Genomic DNA, 26,368 nt, shown 5'->3' with positions numbered 1-26,368 from the left:
GCTGCATGAAACTAGAATTTCTCTGACTAGAAAGCTACTTGATGCCTTCACCAGTGGCTTGCAGAGTTGTAGGTTTTCATAGAAAGTTCTAGTATGAGATTCACACGAGGAGCCTTCAGAGTCAGAAAGTTACTTGGCAGAAGGTAATGCTGTGTTTACTCGTTTGACTAACACTGGACGTCTTGAGTCATTTTTTCTTCTGTGGTTACTAGTGTAATAGAAGGAAAAGTGAATGTAAAGAGAATGTTCTCCAGCAGTCAAGACCATCACTATCTTTGACTGAATTCTTTTAAATGAAAAAAAGAAAAAAACTTCCAACAGTCAGGACCATCACTATCTTTTACTAAATTCTTTTAAAGAAAAAAAAAAATACTTCCAGCAATCAAGACTGTCACTATCTTTTACTAAATTCTTTTAAAGGAAAAAAAAACGTTTAATGTTCAGTCCTAAAGGCTTGAGTTCCATGTGATGGCTCCTGTAATCTGGCCTCCGTCTGTCTTTATGGGTTCTATCTTTTCTGCTTTGTGAGTTTCTTAGTCACCAAGGCTCACCATTCCGTCTCCCACCATTGGTCATACTGGGATAGGATTTTCACCCTTGATGCCAGAATTTTACTTCTATCACATGGCTCAATTTGAAAATCTACTGACCAAATCATAACCACAGTGATGTACTCATTAGGATGGCTGTTATATATATTTGAAAAACTAAAATACGTTCTGGTGAAGATGTGAAGAAATTGGAACCCTTGTGTGTGGTACTGCTGATGGGAATGTAGAATGGTTCAACCACTATGGAAAAGAGTACTGTAGTCCTTCAAATAATTAATAATAGAATTGCCATATGAGTCAGCAGTTCTTTCTGGGTATGTACACCAAAGAATTGAAAGCAGGGACTCAGGCATGTATTTGTCCCCTGGTGTTCATAGCAGCATTACTCACAATAGCCAAAGGTGGAGGCAACCCAAGTGTCCGTGAATGGTCAGTGGATGCACAGATGTCATCAGTACGTACAATGGAATATTATCATTATTATTATTATTTGACACAGAGTCTTGCTCTGTCGCCCAGGCCGGAGTGCAGTGGTGTCATCTTGGCTCACTGCAACCTCCACTTCTTGGGTTCAAGCAATTCTCCTGCCTCAGCCTCCCAAGTAGCTGGGACTATAGACATGCACCATCATGCCGGGCTAATTTTTGTATTTTAGTAGAGATGGGGTTTCGCCATGTTGGCCAGGCTGGTCTCGAACTCCTGAACTCAAGCGATCTGCTTGCCTTGGCCTCCCAAAGTGCTGGGATTACAGGCATGAGCCACTGCACCTGACCAACAATGGAATACTACTGAGCCTTCAAAAGGAAGGAAATTGTGACACATCCCACAGCTTGGATGAGCCTTGAGGACATATGCTAAATGAAATAAACAGTCACAACAGGACAAGTACTATATGAGTCCAGGTATATGAGGTACTGAGTGGCCAGATTCATAGAGAAAGAAAGTAAAATGGTCGCTGCCAGGGCCTTGGGGAAGGGGAGGGGATGGGTTGTTACTGTTTAATTGGTATGGAGTTTCAGCTTGGGGGGGTAACGTTCTGGAGAATGGATCATGGCAAAGCTTACACAACAATGTAAGGGTATTTAATGCCACTGAATTATACACTTAAAAATAACTGTTAATTTGATGTCAACTTCATCACAGTTTTTTGTTTGTGTGTTTTTGTTTTTGAGATGACGTTTCTCTCTGTCGCCAGGCTGGAGTGCAGTGGCGTGATCTTGGCTCACTGGAACCTCTGCCTCCCAGGTTCAAGCGATTCTCTTGCCTCACCCTCCCAAGTAGCTGGGATTACAAGCACGCGTCACCATGCCCAGCTAATTTTTGTACTTTTAGTAGAGACGGGGTTTCACCATGTTGGCCTCCTTCTCGATTTTTTGACCTCATGATCTGTCCGCCTTGACCTTCCAAAGTGCTGGGATTACAGGCGTGAGCCACTGTGCCCAGCCCTCATCACAGTTTTTATTTTTTGTTTTTATTTTAATTGTTTTTAAAATCTGACCAAACCTTTGGTCCACCCTGACTGGATGTAAACTGTCCTGAGTGCCACTCCCTGGGCCTTAAGGTCTGGCCTGGTCCCGCCACTTCTCTGTCTGTGTCTCTTCCAGCAGAGGCCCCGTCTTGCGCCATTCCAGCCCTGGCACAAGAGACAGGTTGGTGGGAAAGAAGGGACACAGGCTTTGGGTGCAGACAGAATCAGAATTCAGACTGCTCACCAAAACCCGTCCTCTCACACTTGCCAGCTCTGTGCCTGGGGAGATGATTTAGCCTCTCTGTGGCAGATTCCTTATTTATATATTGCCCAAGGTCCTCTGTGAGGGTTAAACAAGATAAGGAGCCCCATTCTGTGCCAGGCACCGAGAAATAGTTTTTGTTTTAGGGATTTTTTTTTTAATGTTCCTTCTTTGCCCTTCAATAAACATTTGTGGATTTATTTAATTTTTAAGGGTTCTCTTTAGCAGACACTATCCCTGCCATAATTTCAATGTAGCCTCCTTTTCCTCTGAAAGAATACTGATTTGGGCCAAGTGACTTGGGTATTTCTACCACCACATGGCAGGTTCCTGAGATAACAAGTCGACACCATTGTAGGAAATTTTCCTAAGAACCTGCCATTTTCATATTCCTTAGGTCAAATAATTATTGATCTAAATTGTCCTTTTCTCTGCCCTAAAATAATCTTCCTTCAACAACTCCTGATATGTTATTCCTTTCCAAAAGAGAGGTGAGGGTTAATTTAACAGATTTGCCAGCAACCCTGTTGTATTAATCCACGGGCACTCTGGGGGTGTGGACAGCATGTGTACCCCTGACAATTACAGTAGTACCCTGTCTGCCTGTGTTTACGTCTCGATGACGGAAGACTGGGAATGTCCAAAGTCAGACTTCCTAAGGAATTCATGATTTGCTGGGATTTATTGTAATGTGTGTACATATATCTTTTGGTGTGTTCTGCCATGTATTATATTGTTAGTCATTCTATTTTTGGTAGTTGTAGGGAAGAGATAAGATGCTGTAATTTTCTATTATGTTTATCAGATTACTTTGCCCTTTTAAAATATATTAACCGGGAGGCCAAGGCAGGCGGATCACGAGGTCAGGAGTTCGAGACGAGCCTGACCAGCATGGTGAAACCACATGTCTACTAAAAATACAAAAATTAGCCGGGCGTGGCGGCATGCACCTGTAATCCCAGGTACTCAGGAGGCTGAGGCAGGAGAATCACTTGAACCCGGGAGTCGGAGGTTGCAGTGAGCCAAGATCGTGCCATTACACTCCAGCCTGGGTGTTAGAGCAAGACTCCGTCTCTGTCTGTCTGTCTGTCTGTCTCTCTCTCTCTCTCTCTCTCTCTCTCTGTGTGTGTGTGTGTGTGTGTGTGTCTCTCTCACTTATATTTTTATATATATATATATATATTATATATATATATATATATTTATAAAGTTTTTTTAACCTTTCATTTTATAATTTTTTTTTTTTTTTTTTGAGATAGGGTCTCACTCTGTTGCCCAACAGTTGTGCAGTCATGGCTCAGTGCAGCCTCAACCTCCTGAGCTCAAGTGATCCTCCCACCTCAGCCTCCTCGGTAGCAGGGACTACAGGCTCACACCATCATGCCTGGATACTTTTTTTTTTTTAATTTTAAGAGATGGGGTTTCCCTGTGTTGTCCGGGCTGGTCATGAAATCCTGGGCGCAAATGATTCTCCTGCATCAGCTTCTTAAAATACTTGAATTATAGGCATAAACCACCATGCCTGGCCTATGTGGGTACTTTTAAGATGTGTTTTTATTTCCTAAGATATTTGCGCTCTGGTGATTTGTGTTTAATAGAGACTAATATTTCATTTTAATTAGTTTTGAAATAACAAATTATAATCAGCTCAAATTAAGCACAAGCTTAAGGTCCACTAGTTTGTTATCCCTGGTCTGTCTTGCTCTTGTATGAGCTTCTGCCACACTGGCTGGCTGGGAGACGGAGGAGTCGCTTGTCCTAAGAAATGTCTCGGCCTGGCCGAGGCTCTTTTCTTGACCACTGCATTGACTGGTTACCACATGAGAGGGGATCTTCCCTTGGAAACCTGGCTCTTCTGAAGTACTTCTCTTACTCCTTGGGAGTCACTTTTTTGAGTGTGTGTGTGTTGGTTGGGTACGGGGAGCGGTTTCCAGATGGAGTGTCAGTCTGTCACCCAGGCTGTAGTGCAGTGGCATGATCTTGGCTCACTACACCCTCCGCCTCCCTCGTTCAAGCAGTTCTGCATCACTCTCCCAAATAGCTGGGATTACAGGCACCTGCTACCATGCTGGCTAATTTTTGTATTTTTAAGAGGGACAGGGTTTGCCATGTTGACCAGGCTGGTCTTGAACTCCTGACCTCAGGTGATTCCCGCACCTGGGCCTCCCAAAGTGCTGGGATTACAGGTGTGAGCTACCATGCCCTGCCCTCGTGTTCCTTTTTACAATTCAGTTCCATACTATTACGTCTGAACATACGGTCACCAGAGACCCGAGACGTCGTGGGTTTATGCTTCAGGTGTCATCACAGCTGTGTGTGACTGCAATGGATCTAGGACGTTTCACAAATAAAATGACCTCTTCCTTCTTCTTTCTCATCTGTTTCCAGTCACTGCTTCATCCACCTGTGAGAAATTAGAAAAAGCCAGGAATGAGTTACAAACAGCGTATGAAGCATTTGTCCAGCAGCACCAGGCTGAAAAAACAGAACGAGAGAATCGGCTTAAGGAATTTTATACCAGGGAGTATGAAAAGCTTCGGGACACTTATATTGAAGAAGCAGAGAAGTACAAAATGCAACTGCAAGAGCAGGTCGGTGCTTTTGCAGCCAGAGCTTGTCTGAGGCCTCTGCTGCTTACTTGAATCCTGATTGCTATTCACATCCTTGATGAGCTTCTCTTTGTTTTTTAGTCTAATAGGTAGAAAAAGTATGTTGCTGTTGTTTATTTAAGACCAAGTCTCACTCTGTTGCCTAGGCTAGAGACTGGAGTACAGTGGCTTGATCTTGGCTCACTGCACCCACCGCGCCTCCTGGGTTCCAGTGATTCTCCTGCCTCAGCCTCCTGAGTAGCTGGGACTGTAGGCACCCACCACCATGCCCAGCTAATTTTTGTATTTTTAGTAGAGACAGGGTTTCACCATGTTGGCCAGGCTCATGCTCCCAACCTCAGATGATCCACCCGCCTCAGAAACAATGTCTTTTTAATTGAATAGTTTTCCTATGACCAAAGCAATGTATGTATGTTAAGTGAAAGAAGGGAAGAAAAGGAGGAGGAAAAGATAAAATTGGAAAACAACCCTTTCTTTCTACCCAGAAATAATCCCTTATAAACATCCTGGTGTTGTGCTGCCAAACTATTGTTTTGCATTTTTTTAAGTGGCATTTGTTTAAATACCCTATTTTTTTTCGCTGAATAGAATATCAAACCTTTCTAATTTCATAGCTCCCTTTTTAACTCAGTTTTTCATTTAGTAATTATCTGCAGAGTGCCTACTCCAGGCCAGGTACGTGCCAGGGCCTGAGTGGTCAAATGACAGGTGCAGAGCATGTGGCCCTGTCACTGTCAAACATATCCTCATTCCTGGTCATTCCTTGTGGCTGATGCAGCCATTTTCATCCATCACTCTGGAGAGCCTCTGTGTCTGCGTTCCTGAGGGTAGGGAAGGAGACAGAGGAGAGTTGAGTGGTGAACCCCAGTTGGGTTGCTCTTTATGCGTTCTTTGCGTGTGTCTAGAGACAGAGTCTTGTGACGTTGCCCAGGCTGGACTTGAACTGCTGGACTCAAGTGATCCTCCCCCCTGCCTCCTGAGTGCTGAGGTTACCAGTGTGAACCACTGCCCCGGCCTTTGTATGTGTTGGGGGAGCCTTTAAACTAGAGCCCAAGCTTACCTGTGAAGCTGTGAAGTCTCTTAATGTGGTCGCTTTGCTTATTCCACTTAGGACATTTGGTTTTACTGTTAAACCACGGTTTTGTTTGTTTCTTATAGTTTGACAGCTTAAATGCTGCTCATGAAACCTCTAAGTTGGAAATTGAAGCTAGCCACTCGGAGAAAGTTGAATTGCTCAAGAAGGCCTATGAAGCCTCCCTTTCAGGCAAGGATGCTTTTTTTCCTCTTTAAACAGAATAAAATCTGAAGGAACCACGTGATATGTTTTAAGATGGAAATGATTCTTAACTTTCTGCTTCAGCAAATGCCCTGTGGTGTTCAGGGTGGGGTGTTCTTGGTTCCTTTTTGCATTGTTCATTGTTAACAGATGCCTTTTCCCACTAAGGATGCAAATAATAGTTACAAATGCCAGCCTGGTGTTAAATAGAATGGGCTTCGGAAGATTGTAAAGGCCATTTTGGGGATGGTGGTTGCCGGCTTAGGTTCCTGGGAAGTTGAAAGTAAAAGTTTCTATCTTGTAATCCACAGTAAAGGATCCACCCCAAGTGCTCCCGCACAGCAGCAGAGCTGTGAAATGTCAATGTCACTTACTGAATAGAAAACGAGTCTTTTCTATTTTTCATCTTTCATTCAGTGGAAGGGTGTAAGCCACTGCTTTCAGAACAGAATCGGCAGTGTCGCTCAGTCTTTCTACTAAACCAGTTACATCTTACAGGGCAGCATGGACGTGTGCTGGGAACCGGCTGTGTGACCTTCAGCAAGAACTTTCTCACCAGAGAAATAAGAGTTGCCCAAAGTCAGGCAGAGATGATAATGTGTAAAAGTGACTGGCTCTGGGCACACTTTTAGGAAACATTGTTTTTCTTCCTTCCTGCTAGAAATGAGTGTAATTATAGACTTAACGTTTAGGTCATGAAGAGGAAATTCAGGAGAGCACAGGGTTTCCAGACCAGGAGTCTGGAGTGGCATTTATGAGAGCCTGCCCTGAAATGGCACTCAGTGTTTTCCTAAGGTTGCATGGCCTCTGTGGGCCTTGGTGGGCCTCAGTGCTCTCAGTCATAAAATGGGAATGTCTACCCACCTCTCAAGCCTATTTTGAGAACAGATGGCCAGTTTACATAAAAGCATACCATAGATGGAAAGTAACATCATATGGCTTCCTTGTCAACCCCTGCATCTATGTGCCTTCACCGTTGTAGAGTACATTGATCTTATAGAATGTTACTGTCTCAAAAATATCCTCTTATCTTCCCAGAAATTAAGAAAGGCCATGAAATAGAAAAGAAATCACTTGAAGATTTACTTTCTGAGAAGCAGGAATCGCTAGAGGTGGGTGAATGCCAATATCCCAGCATCCCCCACAAAAAAATGATCATTTTTGATTTTGTTTGGTTTTAATGTTTCTGTGTATATATGCTGAGTTTCTGGGGTCTTCTTATTAACTTATGTTCCACATTTCATTGTTTTGTGTTTTAGAAGCAAATCAGTGATCTGAAGAGTGAAAATGATGCTTTAAATGAAAAACTGAAATCAGAAGAACAAAAAAGAATAGCAAGAGAGAAAGCAAATTTAGTAAGTTGTGTGTGCTCCTTTATCAGGATGGAATTTTTCTTCTTAATTGCCTTTTAGAGTCATTTAAGTACTCAGCAGCCAGAGAAATAACACAGGTTTGGAATCCTTTTCATGTCTGGCAATGTGCTTTCTAAGGTGTGTAAAAGAGCTTCTTTGCTTACTGGTGTCTTGTTTTACCATCCTAAAATCTGACATACACATGAAGTCCAGGATGTTTCTGGTGGTCTAAGCTAATACCTGTAGAAAAGGAAGGAAACTGCCAATTAGGATTAGGGTTTTATGTCAACACCTTATTTTTTTAAGAAAAAATCACTGTATTGAGATGTAATTTACAAACTACAAAGTTCACTCTTTTTTTTTTTTTTTGAGATGGAGTCTCACTCTGTCACCCAAGCTGGAGTACAGTGGCACAATCTTGGCTCACTGCAACCTCCGACTCCCTAGTTCAAGCGATTCTCCTGCCTCACCCTCCCGAGTAACTGGGATTACAAGCACACGTCACCATGCCCAGCTAATTTTTGTATTTTCAGTAGAAACGGGGTTTCACCACATTGGCCAGGAAAAGTTCACTCTTTTAAAATGTAAAATTCAGTGGCTTTTAGCATATTCATAAAGTTGTCCATCGGTCACCGGTACTTCATTCTAGAACATTTTTATCACCCCCAAAAGGAACCCTGGACCTATTAGCAGTCACTCCCCATTTCCCTCAAATTCCCCAGCACCAGGCTATCCCCAGTCTACTTTCTATCTCTACGGATTTACTTATTCTAAGGAATTAATACAAAAGGTTGATTGTACAACATGTGGTCCTTTAAGACTAGCATCTTTTACTTAGTAGAAAGTTTCCAAGGTTCATCCGTGGTTTAGCCTATCTCAGTATTTCATTTCTTTTTATGGATGAATAATATTTCATCATATGGATAAATGTCACTTCTGAAAAGTACAAATCTCTTGGAAGCTGAAATTTCTGTTGGCACATTTGTCCTTTCTCCCCTGCCTTCCTCCAACCTTTTTTTGTCTTTTTGAAAAAAAATTTTTTTCCTGGCTGCTTCTGCCTTTAGTACCACCATTTTCATTCCATGTTTATGCTCTGGGACTGCTGAAGCAAGCTTTTCTCCACTTAAATCTCTGGCCAGCTCTGGAAGTGCATATGCGGATCTCTCAGGGAGACCTTCTGCTAATAATCTCATTGGGAGACCCTCTAGCTATTTGATAATATTAGATGAGCTTATATTCGAAGAAACTTCAAAGCTATTTATTCTAGAAGATTCTTAGGAAGAGTCAGTGATTTCAGACAAAATCTAGGCTTATATATATGCAGGGATATGCCGGGTGTAAACCTTACTGATGGCTCAGGAAACAGGTTTGAAAGAGCCTCCGGTACACAAAGGGGATTCTTCTACTGCAGCTGCTTTTGAAAAGCTAAGGCAGAGTCAGACTGAGGAACACAGAAGCATCCAACTGCTTCTGCCACGTAAGCATGCTGAGGCTGCGGCAAAAGAGAGTGCGTCTGACTGTAGTCCAGGAGAAAGGGACGGGCTGGCAGACGAGGAGGAGAAAATGCAGAGGGTACAAGTCTTGTAAACGCTCTAATTTTAAAACTGACGGTAAGTTATGCCTTTTCCCTCTAACAAAAATGAGGTAGGATTCACTATTTTCAAGGTTAAAAAAAAAAATCCTATGTACAAGGATAACACTGTATAAAATATATGAAATTTTAAAATTGATACTTAGTATTTGTATGTATTTACAGGGTACATGTGATGTGCTGAGACAGTCATAGACTGTGTAATGCCCAAGTCAGGGTGTTGAGGGTCCATCATCTGTATCATTTCTTTGTTTGGAACATTTCCTGTCTTCTCTTGTAGCTATTTTGAAATACACAGTATATTAACTATAGTCACCGTGCTGTGTTACTGAACACAGAACCTATTCCTCTGTCTCACTGTATGTTTGTATGCATTAACCAGCCTCTCCTCATCCCACCCCCACACCTAGACACGCATACCTCTCCCAGCCTCAGGGAACTATCTAAGGAACCTAGACGTGAAGATCTGAGTATTAGTCCCTGCCCTGACCCTTTCCAGCTCTGGAAGCTTTCCTGATCTTGCCTGAGTAGGTCGCTTAACCCATGCAACATGTTTCCTCTTTCTGTGTGAAGTAAGGGATTTGGATTAAGTAATCCCCGAAGGCCCCTTCCTGGATTCTCCCTAAGGATTTGTCCAGAGCAGAAACCACTGCCCCGGCAGATAAGCTTGATGATCCACACCACTGACTCTTAATCTAAGATGTTCCTTCATTAAACATATCTGATCAGTGGACTTTAGCTGTTCTTCTGTAGCATACATTCTGGATTGTTTAGTTGAATTTCCACGAATAAAGCAAGGAGTGGGTGGGCGGTGGTGAGGAATCCACATAAATGGTGTGCTCTCAAAGGACGCCTCCCATGATGTAGCGTTTATTTTGGAGAGTTTTGTGTTTTTGAGACAGGGTCTTGTTCTGCCACCAGGCTGGAATGCAGTGGTGCATTCACAGTTCACTGCAGCCTTGACCTCCCGGCTCAGTTGATCCTCCTGCCTCAGCCTCCTGAGTAGCTGAGACTGTAGGCGCATGCCACTATGCCTGGCAAACTTTTGTAATTTTTGGAGAGAAATTTTAGTAGGCTACGTACTCCATGCCGTGTAGGTACTGGGGTGTCGCAATATAAAATGATAGTATTATGTCTGCCCTAGAAGTATGGCCTGGTCAGCGTAGCTCCATCATAACAAAAATCCATAGACTCAGGATGTGGTTATCTCTGTTGCTTTCCAGAGAGTGGTATAATGCACTGCTTTTTCTTTCCTGATAGTTTGTTTGGTAGGAGATAACTGTTGTTCCCTTTTCTCCTGGCAAATGCCAGTAACTGTCTTATAGATAGCCTCATCGCCAGCCAAGATTGTTTTGTATGTAAGCAATAGTTTTTCTCTTGATTACAATAACATGTTTGATGCACCTCACGTTTTTGCATATTAACCTACTGATAAATGAGTGAAATGTTTGTTTTCAGTATTAGGACCAGTCTTTGACTTAAGGTGCTCTTCTTTTTCACCTCTTTCTTTGAAATTCCTCTAAGATGATGAACATCTGTCTCTTACTGCTTGTCTAATGTCTAAATCTAATCAAAGATTCTTTAAGAATTTGAACTATGTGAGTGTGTGGAATAAGAGCAGTATCTTGCTGTGTCCTTTCCAGAAAAATCCTCAGATCATGTACCTGGAACAGGAGTTAGAAAGCCTGAAAGCTGTGTTAGAGATCAAGAATGAGAAACTGCATCAACAGGACATCAAGTTAATGAAAATGGAGAAACTGGTATGTTTCCTTCAGAATGAATGAGGATCTTACAAATAGGGTAATATCTGTGAAATTGAGCCCTGCGTTTTAGAACTATGGAGGTAACTGCTCCTGAAGATATTTAGAAATTATACGAAAGATAAACTTTACATTTTCTTTGCCAAGTTTGTTCAATATTTATTCATGGCTGCCTCCTAGAATGTTTTCTTTTTCAAGGAACGTGTAAAACAGCACCCAGTCCTTGGAAAAACTACAACAAACAAATCAGGCTTACATTTCAGTGGTATGTTGAATCCTCACCTGCATAAGAAAAGTGTTTAAATATCTATGTAAAATCAGTACTTTAATATACCACCCACCCTGGACAGGTTTCTTAGGTCCAAAGCAGTTGGATATGTTTAATAGAAATCAATCCCAGTGAAGCAATACGATCAAAATTCTTCATCTTGCTTCTTGTGAATTAGCATGTGATGAAAGAATTACGGGCTGGGCGCAGTGGCTCATTCCCGTAATCCCACAGTTTAGGGAAGTTGAGGCAGGCGGGTCACTTGAGGTGAGGAGTTCGAGACCAGCCTGGCCAACATGGTGAAACCCTGTCTCTACTAAAAATATAAAAATGAGCAGGGTGTGGTGGTGGGTGCCTGTAATCCCAGCTACTGGGGAGGTGGCGGCTGCACTGAGGTGAGATGGCGCCAGTGCATTCCAGCCTGGGTGACATAGCAAGACAGTCTAAAAAAAAAAAAAAAAAGTGCTGTAATAAGATGAATCCATTTGAACAAGTAGCAAGTGTTACCAAAACTATGAATAACATTCAGTTTGCAGTCTCTAGGACAGAGAATGATGTTAGCTTATGAGGAGTCTGTCCAGAACCGTGTGTGCGCATGGCATGTTCAGTGTTCAGTATCAGTCTTCTGAAACAGAGCTGCTGCCAGCCAGGACTTGAACCAAGCTGGCAGAGCTTGGCAAGGCAGGTTAAGTGATCCCAACCCTCGCAGTGCCTTTGCTGTTGACCGTGCAGCTGCTGCGTGCTGCTGGCCTCTTCTCCCCACATGATGAGTGACTCAGGCTTCAAGTGCCTCATTCAAACCCAAACCAGCCCTGGACAGTAGGGGGCACGGGGAACCTCTCTACTGTTTGGTTTGTGTTGGTTTAGGGGTTGGTTTTCTCCTGGATACTATGATTTCTGTTGAGGGAGGTAACAGCCAAGCCTCTGTGTGGATATACAAGCACTCTGAATTACCAGGAAATTTTTGTAAAGGAAGGAAAGGAACTCATGGTTATTAATGGGCCCAACCTAGTAGTATACATACCAGTTCCTGCCAAAGGTCGTCTGTTCCAGCGAGTCTGGTATCTTCTCAATGGTAGTCAGAGGTGACTCAGATAATCCTGTTAATAGTGACACCATACGCCATTCATGCATCAAAACTTTCAAAACATCATGCGCAATAGAACAGACTATGCTGTAAACTTAACGACACATTTAATTTGTGTTGATCTAGTATTTGTTTCTTGCCATGCCCCAGAGGTATCCTGATAGTATCTGTCAGCCTTGCATTGTGTATGTGTGGAAGAATGGGTTGACACAATGACAGGGAAACCCACCGTTCCCTTCATATTTGTAAATGACAGGCCTCTGATGAAATTAAGAGAGAAGCACAGGAAGTTTTCTAAGATGACTTTCCCATGAAACTAGCACTGCCCATCATCAGCTCTGTGCCATGATCAGGACTAGTTTCCCTAGGATGAGATGATAAAGGACAGTACCTCCCAGTCTCGAATTCCAGGGTTTTCCACATTGTTTTATCTGGGATTTCTTCCTAATTACTCAGTGTTTAGGCTCATTTTCTGGAAAGTTATTTCACCTGAACGGCTTGTGGTGCGCTGCTTCTGGATAATAGGATGTCTTAAGAACAACCGGGCTCCAAACTAAGCACCATACTCAAAGTGCATTAGTCCTGCTACAAGGACAAGGGGCTTAGACTTCATTCTGATGGACCTATAATATCGCCTCTTCCTAAAACCTTACCTTTAGACAGTGAGTGGGGGATGGAGGCCGGTCTTCATCATGTTAAGTGACTGAATGTCCGCAGGCATCTTATCATCTCTCAGCTGATCAGTCTGTTTGCCTTGCAAGTTCAGCCTGCACAGGCCAGCAGAACAGACCTCTCTTCAGCTGACCTGAGGAGACTCAGAGTGTTACTTCTTTGATGGGACGCTCTGAGAGCTCTGTCCAATTCCAGCTTTGTGTGGCCACTCAGAGGCAAATGCTGAAGAATTACGATGAAACTGAGTTCAAGTCCATAGTAAACACTGCCAGGGACTGCGAATTGTTGGCCTATGAGTTTTCATCAGACGTGGGAATCTTTTTTTTTTTTTTCCTTCTGCAAAATTCACTTCATAAGAAGATATATAAGCTTTGATAAGTGTGGGCAGTCTGGCTGCAGGGTTTATTTCACATTGAAACAGAAAGAGGCACCAATTCTTAGAGAATGCCAAAACAATGTAGCCTGGAACAAATCTGTTCCCCACTTGTATCAGTATTGAAGTGGCCTGGCACACGTTTTAAGAAGACCCAGCTGCTCTGTTTTGCTGTTTGAAAATCTTTTTCGGTATGTTAGTGTGTAAATATTTTAATACCGTGTTGTATTTTCCTTAATTAAATCTCCAAAGTGTGCTTATGTCATGAGGTGTCTTAAGAAATGAGGTGTGTTTTTAATATTGTATAAATGTGGGAATTCTTGTGTATGCCAAGGTGGACAACAACACAGCACTGGTTGACAAATTGAAGCGATTCCAGCAGGAGAATGAAGAATTAAAAGCTCGGATGGACAAGCACATGGAAATTTCAAGGTAAAAAGTAAACAATGACGTTTCTCCTGAGCTCCCCCCTCCCTTGCACATCCAGTGTGCTTTCTGGACACGCTCTACCCCTGCACCTCCTGGAAATATGATGGAAGCAGATGGTTGAAGGGGCATTGATTTCTTTCTGGAAAATGTGATGGTAATAGTTCATGCTTTTACCAAAGTGACCTGGACTATACACTGAGACCCAGGCCAGCAAGCCTGCTCCCACGGCCTCTGGCTGCCTCTGAGAATGCTTTCAGACAAAGAGCAGCAATACAAAACCAAATAGAAAACAGCCCCCAGCATAAGACAGTCATAAAACATATTGAATATTTGCAAAAGTGGCACTCAGCCTACTATGAAATTGCCCAAAAAGTTGAGATGAGGTCTCACTCTGTTGCCCAGGCTGCAGTACAGTGGTGGGAACTTAGCTTCCTGCAGCCTCCGCCTCCTGGGCTCAAGCAATCCTCCCATTTCAGCCTCCTGAGTAGCTGGGACTACGGGCACATGTCACCATGCTTGGCTAATTTTTGTATTTTTAATAGAGACACAGTGTTGCCATGTTGCCCAAGTTGGTCTCGAACTCCTGGCCTCAAGTTATCCACCCACCTTGGCCTCCCAAGGTGCCGGGATTACAGGCATGAGCCACAAAGTCCAGCCAGTATTTGTGTTTCTTAGCCAGCCAAATACCTGTGACCTTGTGCAGGATTCTGTTTTATCCCAAAGGAATAATTTTGGACTCCAAAATTTCAAATGCTAAGAAAAGTTTTTCAAGTTATTTTTTTACATAGATGTACATGGTTTCTGGCTTTTTTTTTCTCCAAGGCAACTTTCCACAGAGCAGGCTGTTCTGCAAGAATCTCTAGAGAAGGAGTCAAAAGTCAACAAGCGACTCTCCATGGAAAATGAGGAGCTTCTGTGGAAGCTGCACAATGGGGACCTGTGTAGCCCCAAGAGATCCCCCACGTCCTCTGCCATCCCTTTCCAGTCGCCAAGGAATTCGGGCTCTTTCCCCAGCCCCAGCATTTCGCCCAGATGATGCCTCCCCAGAGTCCACAGACTCTCTGAAAGCGTTTTGATACAGGTCTGCAGGACTGACCCCAATGAGGAACGTGGGCACAGAGGTATAGCAGCACACGTGTGATCACCGTAGGATAACTGGAGCGTCACCACCGCCGGAATCAGCAGCTTCTGAGACTGGAACTCTGGAGGAAGACTTTTGCCTCCATCCAAAAGATTCCTCCAAAAAAAGATTTCGGCATCGACACGGACGTTGTTGCACAAAGCACTTAAAGAACGAGAGCGTCTTGTTCATTGCCTTTTTCACCTAAGCATAGGGGGAAAAACTCTCAGGGGCCTATTAAGATAAAGATTTATAACCTTTGTAATGTTCTTCACCACAGACACCTTCTTGTGAGTTTTTAGTCTGACTGTGGGGGTGGGGGGGTGTGAATGAAATGGGTGTCACAGTGTCATGTGTCTGATGCAGCCTCCTTGGCTGTGTATTAAATGTCAAAATCTGAATATATCTGGATATGTACTAATCAAATAATCAGCATATACATTTCAGCCAAAGCCATAGAAGAAAAAGCAATAGTTGCTTGAATTACGATCATCTGCCACCAACTCTGCGCAGCCCTGTAACAGGGTAGGGAGAGGGTGAACAGGAAAAGCTTTGACTTGTCCCTGTCTGTACATTCTCTGTATCTTCTGGGGGTAACTTCTTGGCAGTTTTTCAGTGTTCAGCCATGTCAGTTGAAACTAGATTTTTCTGTAGATTTTTTACTTACCCATGTGAGCTTAACAAGCACTATCCTGTTATTCATTTTCTCAGGCTGTGTGTAAATGTAGAATCCTGATTTTTCTATTAAAAAAAAAAACTGTAAAAAGAAAAAGGGCAGTACCAATGGGTTTTTCCGCCTTATGTTTACCTTAATCTATCCTTGCAGATTTAACCTGTCTTCTTCTCTCCCATTATTTTCTTTTTCCTTTTACCTTTCTCCACCATCCAGAGCCACAAAAGCAAACCTTCTACCTCCTGCGTCCATTTCTCTGGGATAAGGATCAAGGAATATGATTTTCCAGAGCCCCAGAGCCAGCTCATCTTCCAGGTGCTGAAACCACTTTCCAAATAAACTAAAGCCTGGATGTGATACTACAGATTTTGGGAAATCTTAGAATAAAGAATGAGAAAAAGGAAGTCATTGGGCTAGTATAATTAAGAAAGGTAGGATTCTGTGCTTACCGATGATGCAGTATTTGATAGAAGAAAACAGTCTGGGAGGATCACGCTCATTTTTCAGGTACCCTTTGAGGAGTCCCTCTGTCTTTAGTAGCACAGTGGCCCGCTGACGAGTGGAAAATGTGGCTTGTCCAACTCTCCTCCAAGTTGCATTTCAGTTTCTTTCCAACACTTATTACCTCCCCTAATCGTGAGACTTTGGAAAAGGTGGAAGGAAGAACTGTTGCTTTATCTCCCACTCCCTGCATGTGTCAACATTGTGATGTCAGTATTTACTAATCAACCTTCAGTGGCTGTACAAATAACCGCTGTAGGAAGAAGAGATCCAGGATACTAGAGGTGGATATTTGGTTCATTTACTTGTACACTACATAGCAAGTTGATACCATGTTGCATGTTCTTTTAAATTAGTGACTGTGTGTCTTAAGTCTTTAACTTCCAATAGTTTATCATGTATGTAACCTTCCATGTTTGCTTCTGATAAAAGGAAATGTAGGGTCACTGCCACTTTCTGGGATATTTCTGCTCACGCTTCCAAGTTCTCAGTGACATTAGCCAAAGTTGGGTTTGCCATTCATCCCCTACACATGGTAAATCTTGTGTTGTTCCCTGCCATCCTCCATATTATGTGACGGGGAAATAAATCTCATAGCAGTTAATACAAAACGTCTTCCGAGGATGGCAGAGAACAGGAGAGAAGATAGGAAACAAAATAGAGAACTTCTAAGATTTTGTTTAAACCAAATGTTTCATGTAGAATGCAAAATGTGAGCACGTCAAAAATATGGATGTGTAGACAACTGTAGTTGTGCTCAGTTTGTAGTGATGGAAAGTGTATTTTACTTTGATCAAATAAATAATGCTGGAATACTCAAGAATTGCATTCTCTGACCTACTTCATTCTTCAAATTCTTCAGTTTTACATTCTTCAGACTTACAGCCCTTTGACAGCACAGTAAAGATCGTATCTCCTCTTAGTTTATTTCCCAGGAATTTCCACTGCAACCACATAATTGGTCATGGGTTGAAACTTGGCTCACAGAGCTAGAGGAGTTAGTTAGGGCTAAGCTCTTCTTTTCTAAATTAAAAGCTATCTGTGTTTGTTTGAGAAATAAATTTTGGCTGATTTTAACAATTTCTGCTATGTAAGAAAATTGGACAAACTTGGTAAATATTTTTGAATATGGTGAAAAAAAGTCTAAAAGTTGAATGTTCTCAATCTATGCATCTATTTCATATTGAAAGCTAAACTTCTAAAAACATGCTGTACTTATTGAATAGACTAATCTAGAATTAGTACCTTTGAGTGCAGCAGTTTAAAAAGATGAAGCATACATGATTTTTTCCAATACCTTCATAAATTAACTCACATTTGCTTTAAAGTTGCTACTAAGACAAAATGACATTTCTAAGCATTTGAATCTGGAGTTGTTGCTTGTGGATAAGTAGTTGAACTGTATCTAGAACATTTTAAAATTCTAATATATTGTGGTGGTGATAAAAAGAGAATACTTGGTACTGACCCACGTATCACCACCACCACGTCTTTTTGGATATACTTTAAGCCAACTTAACAAACACTTATCCCACTTTGTATTCTTTATAAAAACTTGCTCATTTAATAGAAATGATTATATAAAATTGTTTACACATGTATAAAAACTAGGAACACGTATGTAGGTAAGCAGTCAAAATACATGCTTTCTGTTAGAAAAGTTAACACTTCTGTGAATAGACTGGATGACTTCCTTTTAGTTTGGATGTCTGGATCGGACACACAAGATGCTGGGGTTGGCGTTTGGTGCTTGACATTAGCCTCTGGCAAAGCACTAATAAAAACAACCCCAAAGCTGACTGTGTACACAAATGGGCTGTCTATAAGTTCATTACACTTCCTTTTCCAAGTCAGGAAAACTCAACAGTGGTAGCTACTGTGGTCTGTCCTTGAAGATTCTGAGCAGTGCAAATGTAATATCCTGCATCAATGGTCTCAAAGTCTTCCACGGTAATGACGCTCTGGGAGAGTCTCGTGGTGTGTCCCCGTCCTCTGTGGATCAGCCTCCAAGTGTCTTGGATCGTCACAGGCCTTTCATCCTGTTTAACGACACCCACACAGACTGAAGCACGAGGGACAAGCTGCTGTAAACAGCTCCTACTCACCCAACACTGTTGAGTGTTCCTTTCAAAGAGCAAAGCACATGCTTATAAAAGACTTTAGTATGCATAGCTCATACGCTGTGGACGCTTCTACGCTGGAATCATTTTAGGCTGCATTTTTTCCAAACAGAGCCTTGAATTTCATTACGCTGTTTGGCGCTGTCTTTCTGCCCTTTTCTTCTATACGTTTTTACTTAATCTAAAATGTATGCTTTTAGAACTCCAAGAAAGTGGAACTGGCATTAAGCACAAGCAAGGACAAAATTTTCCACAGGCCTCGTTCTTCACATTGCCCATTTTCTTTTCCTAAGTGGTTCTTATCTACAGAAGAGAAAGTCAGTAGCCTGAAAAAGCACCCGCTGTATAAATGACTAGGAGCTCCCAATTGCTCAGATTTGCGAGAGGGAGAACTATGATTAGGTCAATGTGCCCTTAGGACTCCAGTGGGAGAAAAATTGTACCAAGGATGGGTAAGATAATGTACTAGATGACATGACCCCTATTTCTTGAAAGTGAGATGGTCACTTTTGAGACATTCAGCCAACTCCGGTGAGAAGAACATAGTATTACTCAGTGAATACCTTTTCTCATAAAATACCAAATAGCAATGTAGGAGCGGGGGAAAAAAAGAAAAACAAACCAGAAAAAACACCTCTATTGAAAACCACCTATGTCCTGTAAGTATGACCAACACTTTTGATAATCAAGTACCTGGTACCAGGAGGCTGGTAAAACACCATTCCCAGGGACAGTTATTTTCTACCAATCACAGCCCATAGGCCAGAAGGATGTCAGCTACTGAATGTGTCTTGTGGAGGCCAAATCTCTTCTGGCAACGGAGGGATTATTCCGTGCTGGTGGCAGAGCTGTTATTTTAGCAAGCCAAACAGGCACAAGGGCTAAATATGCTGCAATTGCTTTTATGAGAAGTCTACTTTACAATTACCTCTGGCCTCACAGCACCTTTTCGGCATGGTCTATTTCTATGCTCACTTGGTGGATGTCTGCTTAGAGCAGCTTGCCATGGGCACAGCTTGTATAGAGAACACTCTAGCCAAGTGAAACACAGCAGTAGAAAGAAGCAGCAGGAAGAGCCCTGTGAGCTGTCTCAGTCCCCAGCATTTCTGACTTTGTCTCATAGAGGTCCTTGAAGAGGACTACCGGAGAAACTGGCTACCAGAGAAACCGGCTACCAGAGAAACCGGCTACCAGAGAAACCGGCTACCAGAGAAACCGGCTACCAGAGAAACTGGCTACCAGAGAAACTGGGAAGAGACCACAGGGAGAAGGAAACTTCTAGCTGAACTTTCTAACAATTTTGACCAAACACAAAGTTTCCTGGACAGAACTCAGGTGAGGGACTGAAGCAGTAGTGCAGACATAGCACAGAAACTGTGGCAGGTAGCAGGTGTGGAACCTGAAAGCCCTGTTTGCTTTCTTAGCCGGGAGGCTGGTAGCCTGGGGCAGGTTCTCAACCCTGCTCATCCACTGCCTAGAAACAAACTCTGTGCTGTTGGCGGAGACAGAGGGAGTGAGACCAGCCCTTTGGGCTACATAGGAGCTGGGGGAGGCCTGTAACTGCTGGCTTTGTCCCACTTCGCTGGCGACCTCCACCACACAGCAGAGCAGTCCTAATCCCCTGGGGAACATAAGTCCATTGGCCTGAGAACCACACCCCCGTTCCCAACAGCAGCTATGTAGCAAGACCCGCCCAAGGAGAGTGTCTGAGCTCAGACACGCCTACCCCGCCGCCACCTAATGGTCTTTTTCTACCCACCCTGGTAGCCGAAGACAAAGGACATAATCTCTTGGAAGCTCTAGGGTCCTGCCCACCACCGATCCTCCCTATACTACCACAGCTAATGCTCTCTTTAAAGTGCCACCTCCTGGCAGGAGACCAACCAACACAAAACTAGTGCAATAAACAAAACTACAACTAAGGACCCTCACAGAGTTCATCCATTTCACTTGCCTGCCACCTCCATCAGAGCAGGTGCTGGTATCCATGGCTGAGAGACCTGAGACATCATAGGACTCTGTGCAGGCACCACCCAGTACCAGCCCAGAGCCCAGTAACTCTGCTGGGTGACTAGATACAGAAGAGAAATAACAATCACTGCAGTTTGGCTCTCAGGAAGCCACACAGGGCAACAGGGAGAGCACTACATCAAGAGCACCCCATGGGCAGCAGCCCTTGAGCCCCAGATCTTCCCTCTACCATAGTCTACCAAATGAGAAGGAACCAGTAAAACAATTCTGGTAATATTTCAAAACAAGTTTCTTTAATACCCCAGAAGATCACACTAGCTCACCAGCAACTGATCCAAACCAAAAAGAAATCCCTGAATTGCCAGAAAAAGAATTCAGAAGGTCAGTTACTAAGCTAGCCAAGGAGGCATCAGAGAAAAGTGAACTCCAATTTAATTAAATCAAAAAAGACACAGGGTATGACGGGAAAAATCTTCAGTGAAATAGATAGCAAAAACAAATTTCTGGAAATGAAAGACACACTTAGAGAAATGCAAAATACACCGGAAAGTCTTAGCAATAGAAGTGAACAAGCAGAAGAAAGAATTTCAGAACTCGAACATCAGATTTTTTGAATTAACCCAATCAAACAAAGACAAAGAAAAAAGAATTTAAAAGAATGAACAAAGCCTCCAAGAAGCTTGGGATTGTATTAAACAACCAAACCTAAGAATAATTGGTGTTTCTGAAGAAGAGAAATCTAAAAGTTTGGAAGACGTATTTGAGGGAATAAACAAAGGAAACTTCCCCAGTCTTGCTAGAGAGCTAGACATCTGAATACAAGAAGCTCAAAGAACACCTGGGAAATTCATCACAAAAAGATCATCCTAGGCACATAGTCATCAGGTTATCTAAAGTCAACACAAAGGAAAGAATCTTCAGAGCTGTGAGGCGAAAGCACCAGGTAACCTATAAAGGAAAACCTACCAGATTAACAGCAGATTCCTCAGCAGAAACCCTACAAGCTAGAAGAAGTTGAGGCCCTACCTTCAGCCTCGTTAAAAAAAAGAATTATCAGCCAAGAATTTTGTGTCCAGTGTGAAACTAAGCTTCATAAATCAAGGAGAGATACAGTCTTTTTCAGACAAACAAATACTGAGAGAATTCACCACTACAAACCTGGCACTACAGGAAATGCAAAAGGAGCTCTAAATATTGAAACAAACCCTTGAAATACACCAAAAGAGAACCTTCTTAAAGCATAAATCTCACAGGACCTATAAAACAAAAGCACAATAAATAAATAAATAAATAAAACCAACATATTCAGGCAACAAATAGCACAACGAATACAATAGTACCTTACATCTCAATACTAATGTTGAATGTAAATGGCCTAAATGCTCCACTTACAAGATAGAGAATGGCAGAATGGATAAGAAGTCACCAACCAAGTATCTGCTGTTTTGAAGAGACTCACCTAACAAATAGGACTCATATAAATCTATGGTAAAGGGGTGGAAAAAGGTATTCCATTAAAAGGGACACCAAGGTGAGCAGGAATAGCTATTCTTTTTGTTTGTTTTGTCGTTTTGAGACAGAGTCTCACTCCGCTGCCCAGGCTGTAGTGCAATGGCACAATCTCAGCTCACTGCAACCTCCACACCTCCCAGGTTCAAGCGATTCTTGTGCCTCAGCCTCCCAAGCAGCTGGGATTACAGGTGAAGGCCTGTCTTATAGAGGAGTAGCTGTTCTTATATCAGACAGAACAAACTTTAAAAAAACAGAAGTTAAAAAACACAAAAAGGGACATTATGTAATGATAAAAGGACTTGTCCAACAGGAAAATACCACAATCATATATATATGTATATACATATACACACACATACATATATACACACACATGTATACACACACACACACACACACACACACATATATATATGCACATAACACCAGAGCTCCCAAATTTATAAAACAATTACTATTAAACCTAAGAAATGAGATAGACTGCAACACAATAATAGTGGGGAACTTCAATACTCCACTGTCAGCAATAGATAGGTAATCAAGACGGAACATCAACAAAGAAACAATGGATTTAAAGTATAACCTAGAATAAATGGACTTAAGGGCTTTTCACAGAACATTCGACCCAACATCTCCAAAATATATATCATCTATTCATCAGCACATGGAACATTCTCCAAGACACACCATATCATAAGCCTCAAAACAAGTCTCGATAAATTTAAGAAAACTTAAATTATACCAAGTACTCTCTCAGACCACAGTGGAATAAAATTGGAATTCTATTCCAAAAGGAACCCTCAAAACATACAAACACATGGAAATTAAATAACCTGCTCCTGAATGATCACTGGGTCAAGAATGAAATCACAATGTAAGTTAAAAAATTATCTGAACTGAATGAAAACAGTAGCACAACCCATCAAAACCTCTGGTATACAGCAAAGGCAGTGCTAGGAGGAAAGTTAATAGCATTAAATGACTACATCAAAAAGTCTGAAAGAGCACAAATAGACAATCTAAGGTCACACCTCAAGGACTGGAAAAACCACAACAAACCAAACCCAAACATAGCAGAAGAAAAGAGATAAAATCAGAGCAGAACTGAATGAAATTCAAACAAACAAAAAAAATACAGAAGATAACAGAAACAAAAAAATGGTTCTTTGAAAAGCTAAATAAAACTAACTAATGAAATTAACCAAGAAAATCCAAATAAGCTCAATTAGAAATGAAACAGGAGATATTACAACCAATACCACAGAAATACAAAAGATCATTCAAGCCTACTATGAACACCTTTGCACACTCAAGCTAGAAAACTTAGAGGAAATGGATAAATTCCTGGAATTATAAAACCCTCCTAGATTAAACCAGGAAGAAACAGAAACTCTGAACAGATCAATAACAAGCAGTGAGATTGAAATGGCAATTTAAAAAATTGCCAACAAAAATAAGCCCAGGACCAGATGGATTCACAAATGAATTCTATCAGACATTCAAAGAACTGGTATCAATTCTATCAACACTATTTCACAAGATAGAAAAAGAAGGAATCCTCCCTAAATCATGCTCTGAAACCAGTATCACCCTAATACCAAAACCAGGAAAGGACATAACAAAAAAGAGAAAACTAGAGACCAACATGTTTGATGAATATAGATGCAAAAATCCATAACAAAATAACTAGCTAACCAAATCCAACAGCATATCAAAAAGATAGTCCACCATGATCAAATGGGTTTCATACTGGAGTAGTTTAACATACACAACTCATTAATGGGATACACCACAGATAATTAAAAACAAAAATCACATGATCATCTCAACAGACATGGAAAAAGCATTTCACAAAATCCAGCATCCCTTTATGATTAAAACCCTCAGCAAAATTGGCATAGAAGGGACATACCTTAAGGTAATGAAAACCATCTATACTGAATGGAGAAAAGTTGAAATCATTTCCCCTGAGAACTGCAGCAAGACAAGGATGCCCACTTTTATTTAACATAGTACTAGAAGTCCTAGCCAGAGCAATCAGACAAGAAAAAGAAATAAAGGCATCCAAATCGATAAAGAGAAGTCAAACTGTCACTGTTTGCTGATGATATAATCATATACCTAGAAAACCCTAAAGACTCCTCCAAAAAGCTGCTAGAACTGATAAATGAATTTAGCAAAGTTTCAGGATACAAAATTAATGTAAACAAATTGGTAGCTCTGCTATCCACCAACAACGACCAAGCTTAGAATCAAATCTATAACTCAACCCCTTCTATAATAGCTGCAAAAAAAAAAAAAAAAAAACCTCAGGAATACACCTAACCAAGGAGGTGAAAGACCTCTACAAGGAAAACTACAAAACACTGCTGAAAGAAATCATGGATGACACAAGTGGAAACACATCGCCTGCTCATGGATGGGTAGAATCAATATTGTGAAAATGACCATACTGCCAAAAGCAATCTACAAATTCAATGCAATTCCCACCAAAATACCACCACCATTCTTCACAGAACTAGAAAAAACAATCCTAAAATTCATACAGAACCAAAAAAGAGCCCGCATAGCCAAAACAAGACTAAGCGAAAAGAACAAATCTAGAGGCATCACATTACCTGACTTCAAACTATACTATAAGGCCATAGTCACCCAAACAGCATGATACTGGTATAAAAATAGCACATAGACCAGTGGAACAGAATAGAGAACCCAGAAATAAACCCAAATACTTACAAATGATCTTTGACAAAGCAGACGAAAACATAAAATGGGGAAAGGACACCCTATTCAACAAATGGTGCTGGGATAATTGGCAAGCCAAATGTAGATGAATAAAACTGAATCCTTATCTTTCACCTTATACAAAAATCAACTCAAGATGGATCAAATACTTAAATCTAAGACCTGAAACCATAAAAATTCTAAAGATAACATTGGGAAAACCTTTCTAGACATTAGCTTAGGCAAAGAGTTCATGACCAAGAACCAAAAAGCAAACACAACAAAAGCAAAGACAGATGGGGCTTAATTAAACTAAAAAGCTTCTGCATAGCAACATAAACAATCAGCAGAATAAACAGACAACCCATGGAGTGGGATAAAATTTTTGCAATCGAATACATCTGACAAAGGACTAACACCCAGAATCTACAAGGAACTCAAACAAATCAGCAAGAAAATAACAATCCCATCAAAAATTGGGCTAAGGACGTAAATAGACAATTCTCAAAAGACATACCAAAGTCCAACAAACATATGAAAAACTGCTCAACATCACTAATGATTAAGGAAATGCAAATCAAAACTACAATGTGATACCACCTTACTCCTGCAAGAATGGCCATAATTTAAAAATCAAAAAACAGCAGATGTTGGCATGGATGTGGCGAAAAGGGAACACTTTTACACTGCTGATGGGAATGTAAACTAGTACAACCACTATGGAAAACTGTGGAGATTCCTTAAAGAACTAAAAGTAGAACTACCATTTGATCCAGCAATCTCATTACTGGGTACCTACCCAGAGGAAAAGAAGTCATTATATGAAAAAGATACTTGTACACACGTTTATAGCAGTACAATTCACAAGTGCAAAAAATGGAATCAGCTCAAATGCCCATCAATCAATGAGTGGATAAAGAAAATGTAGTATATATACCATGGAATACTACTGTGCCATAAAAAAGAATGAAATAATGGCATTTGCAGGAACCTGGATGTAATTGGAGATCATCATTCTAATTGAAGTAACTCACAAATGGAAAACCAAATTTGGTATGTCCTCACTGTTAAATGTAAGCTAAGCTATGAGGATGCAAAGACATAAGAATGACACAATTAACTTTGGGGACTCAGGGGAAAGGGTGGGAAGGGGGCTGAGAGATGAAAGCCTATACACTGGGTATAGTGTACACTGCTCAGGTGATGGATACACCAAAATCTCAGAAATCATCTAAAGAACTTATTCATGTAACCCAACACCTACTGTTCTCAAAAACCTACTGAAATTTAAAAAATGACAAAACATATTAAAAACAAAGAGAACACTCTGAAGGACCCCAGAAGGAGGTTAGATTCTAGTTGACCCAGAAGATGGGACTGAAAATTGAGGTGGGGGCAGGAGAAAAGGCTGAGATCCTTCATTTCCCTTTCCTCCCAGTGTCCTTTTATTTTTTAAAAAACTTTTATTTAGGTTCAAGGGTATATGTGCAAGTCTGTTATAGAGGTAAACTCATGTCATGAAATGAAAGATCATTTCCTCACCCAGGTATTAATATTCAGCCTAGTACCCCTTAGTTATTTTGCCTGATCCTCTCTCTCCTCCCACCCTTTACCCCCAGGTAAGCCCCAGTGTGCGTTGTTCCCTTCTTGTCCATGTATTCTCATCATTTAGCTCCCACTTATAAGAGAACATGCGGTATTTGTTTTTCTGTCTCTGTGTTAGTTTGCTAAGGATAATGGCCTCCAGCTCCATTTGTGTTCCTGCAAAGGACATGATCTCATTCTTTTTCATGGCTGCATAGTATTCTGTGGTGAATATGTACTACGTTTTCTTTATCCAGTCTACCACTGAAGGGCATTTAGGTTGATTCCATGTCTTCGGTACTGTGAACGGCACTGCAATGAGCATTACTGTCCCTTCTTAGTTAAGGGTTAAAAAAAAAAAAAAAACCCTGCATATGAAGAGGGTACATGGAGCAGATTGACTAATGAAACTCAAATCTTTCATTTCCTATCCTTAAAAAAAACATTTTTAAACATACTGAAACA

General features: G+C 41.4%; 2 protein-coding genes across 10 annotated transcripts in view; one reads left to right on the top strand and one right to left on the bottom strand.

Moving 5' to 3' along the window:
- MTUS1 (microtubule associated scaffold protein 1) overlaps positions 1-16,815 on the top strand; it is a 159,872-nt gene extending 143,057 nt beyond the window's left edge. For 7 of the 8 annotated variants that reach the window (XM_033226238.1, XM_033226266.1, XM_033226230.1 and 4 more), the window contains 7 exons: positions 4,670-4,872; positions 6,049-6,154; positions 7,205-7,278; positions 7,426-7,521; positions 10,753-10,869; positions 13,604-13,701; positions 14,521-16,815. In XM_033226238.1, coding sequence (XP_033082129.1) covers positions 4,670-4,872; positions 6,049-6,154; positions 7,205-7,278; positions 7,426-7,521; positions 10,753-10,869; positions 13,604-13,701; positions 14,521-14,734 — 908 coding nt within the window. In that variant the 3' untranslated portion in view covers positions 14,735-16,815. The remainder of the gene's footprint in view (positions 1-4,669; positions 4,873-6,048; positions 6,155-7,204; positions 7,279-7,425; positions 7,522-10,752; positions 10,870-13,603; positions 13,702-14,520) is intronic. The other variant, XM_033226256.1, reaches the window with a different exon arrangement.
- A 698-nt stretch (positions 16,816-17,513) lies between these two features.
- PDGFRL (platelet derived growth factor receptor like) overlaps positions 17,514-26,368 on the bottom strand; it is a 74,663-nt gene continuing 65,808 nt past the window's right edge. Inside the window, exon 6 of one of the 2 annotated variants that reach the window (XM_033226304.1) lies at positions 17,514-18,031. In XM_033226304.1, coding sequence (XP_033082195.1) covers positions 17,843-18,031 — 189 coding nt within the window. In that variant the 3' untranslated portion in view covers positions 17,514-17,842. The remainder of the gene's footprint in view (positions 18,032-26,368) is intronic. The other variant, XM_033226312.1, reaches the window with a different exon arrangement.

Source organism: Trachypithecus francoisi, unplaced genomic scaffold (genome assembly GCF_009764315.1).
Source record: "Trachypithecus francoisi isolate TF-2019V2 unplaced genomic scaffold, Tfra_2.0 Contig01440, whole genome shotgun sequence".
NCBI lineage: Eukaryota > Metazoa > Chordata > Mammalia > Primates > Cercopithecidae > Trachypithecus > Trachypithecus francoisi.
This window is presented reverse-complemented; position numbering and strand designations above follow the sequence as displayed.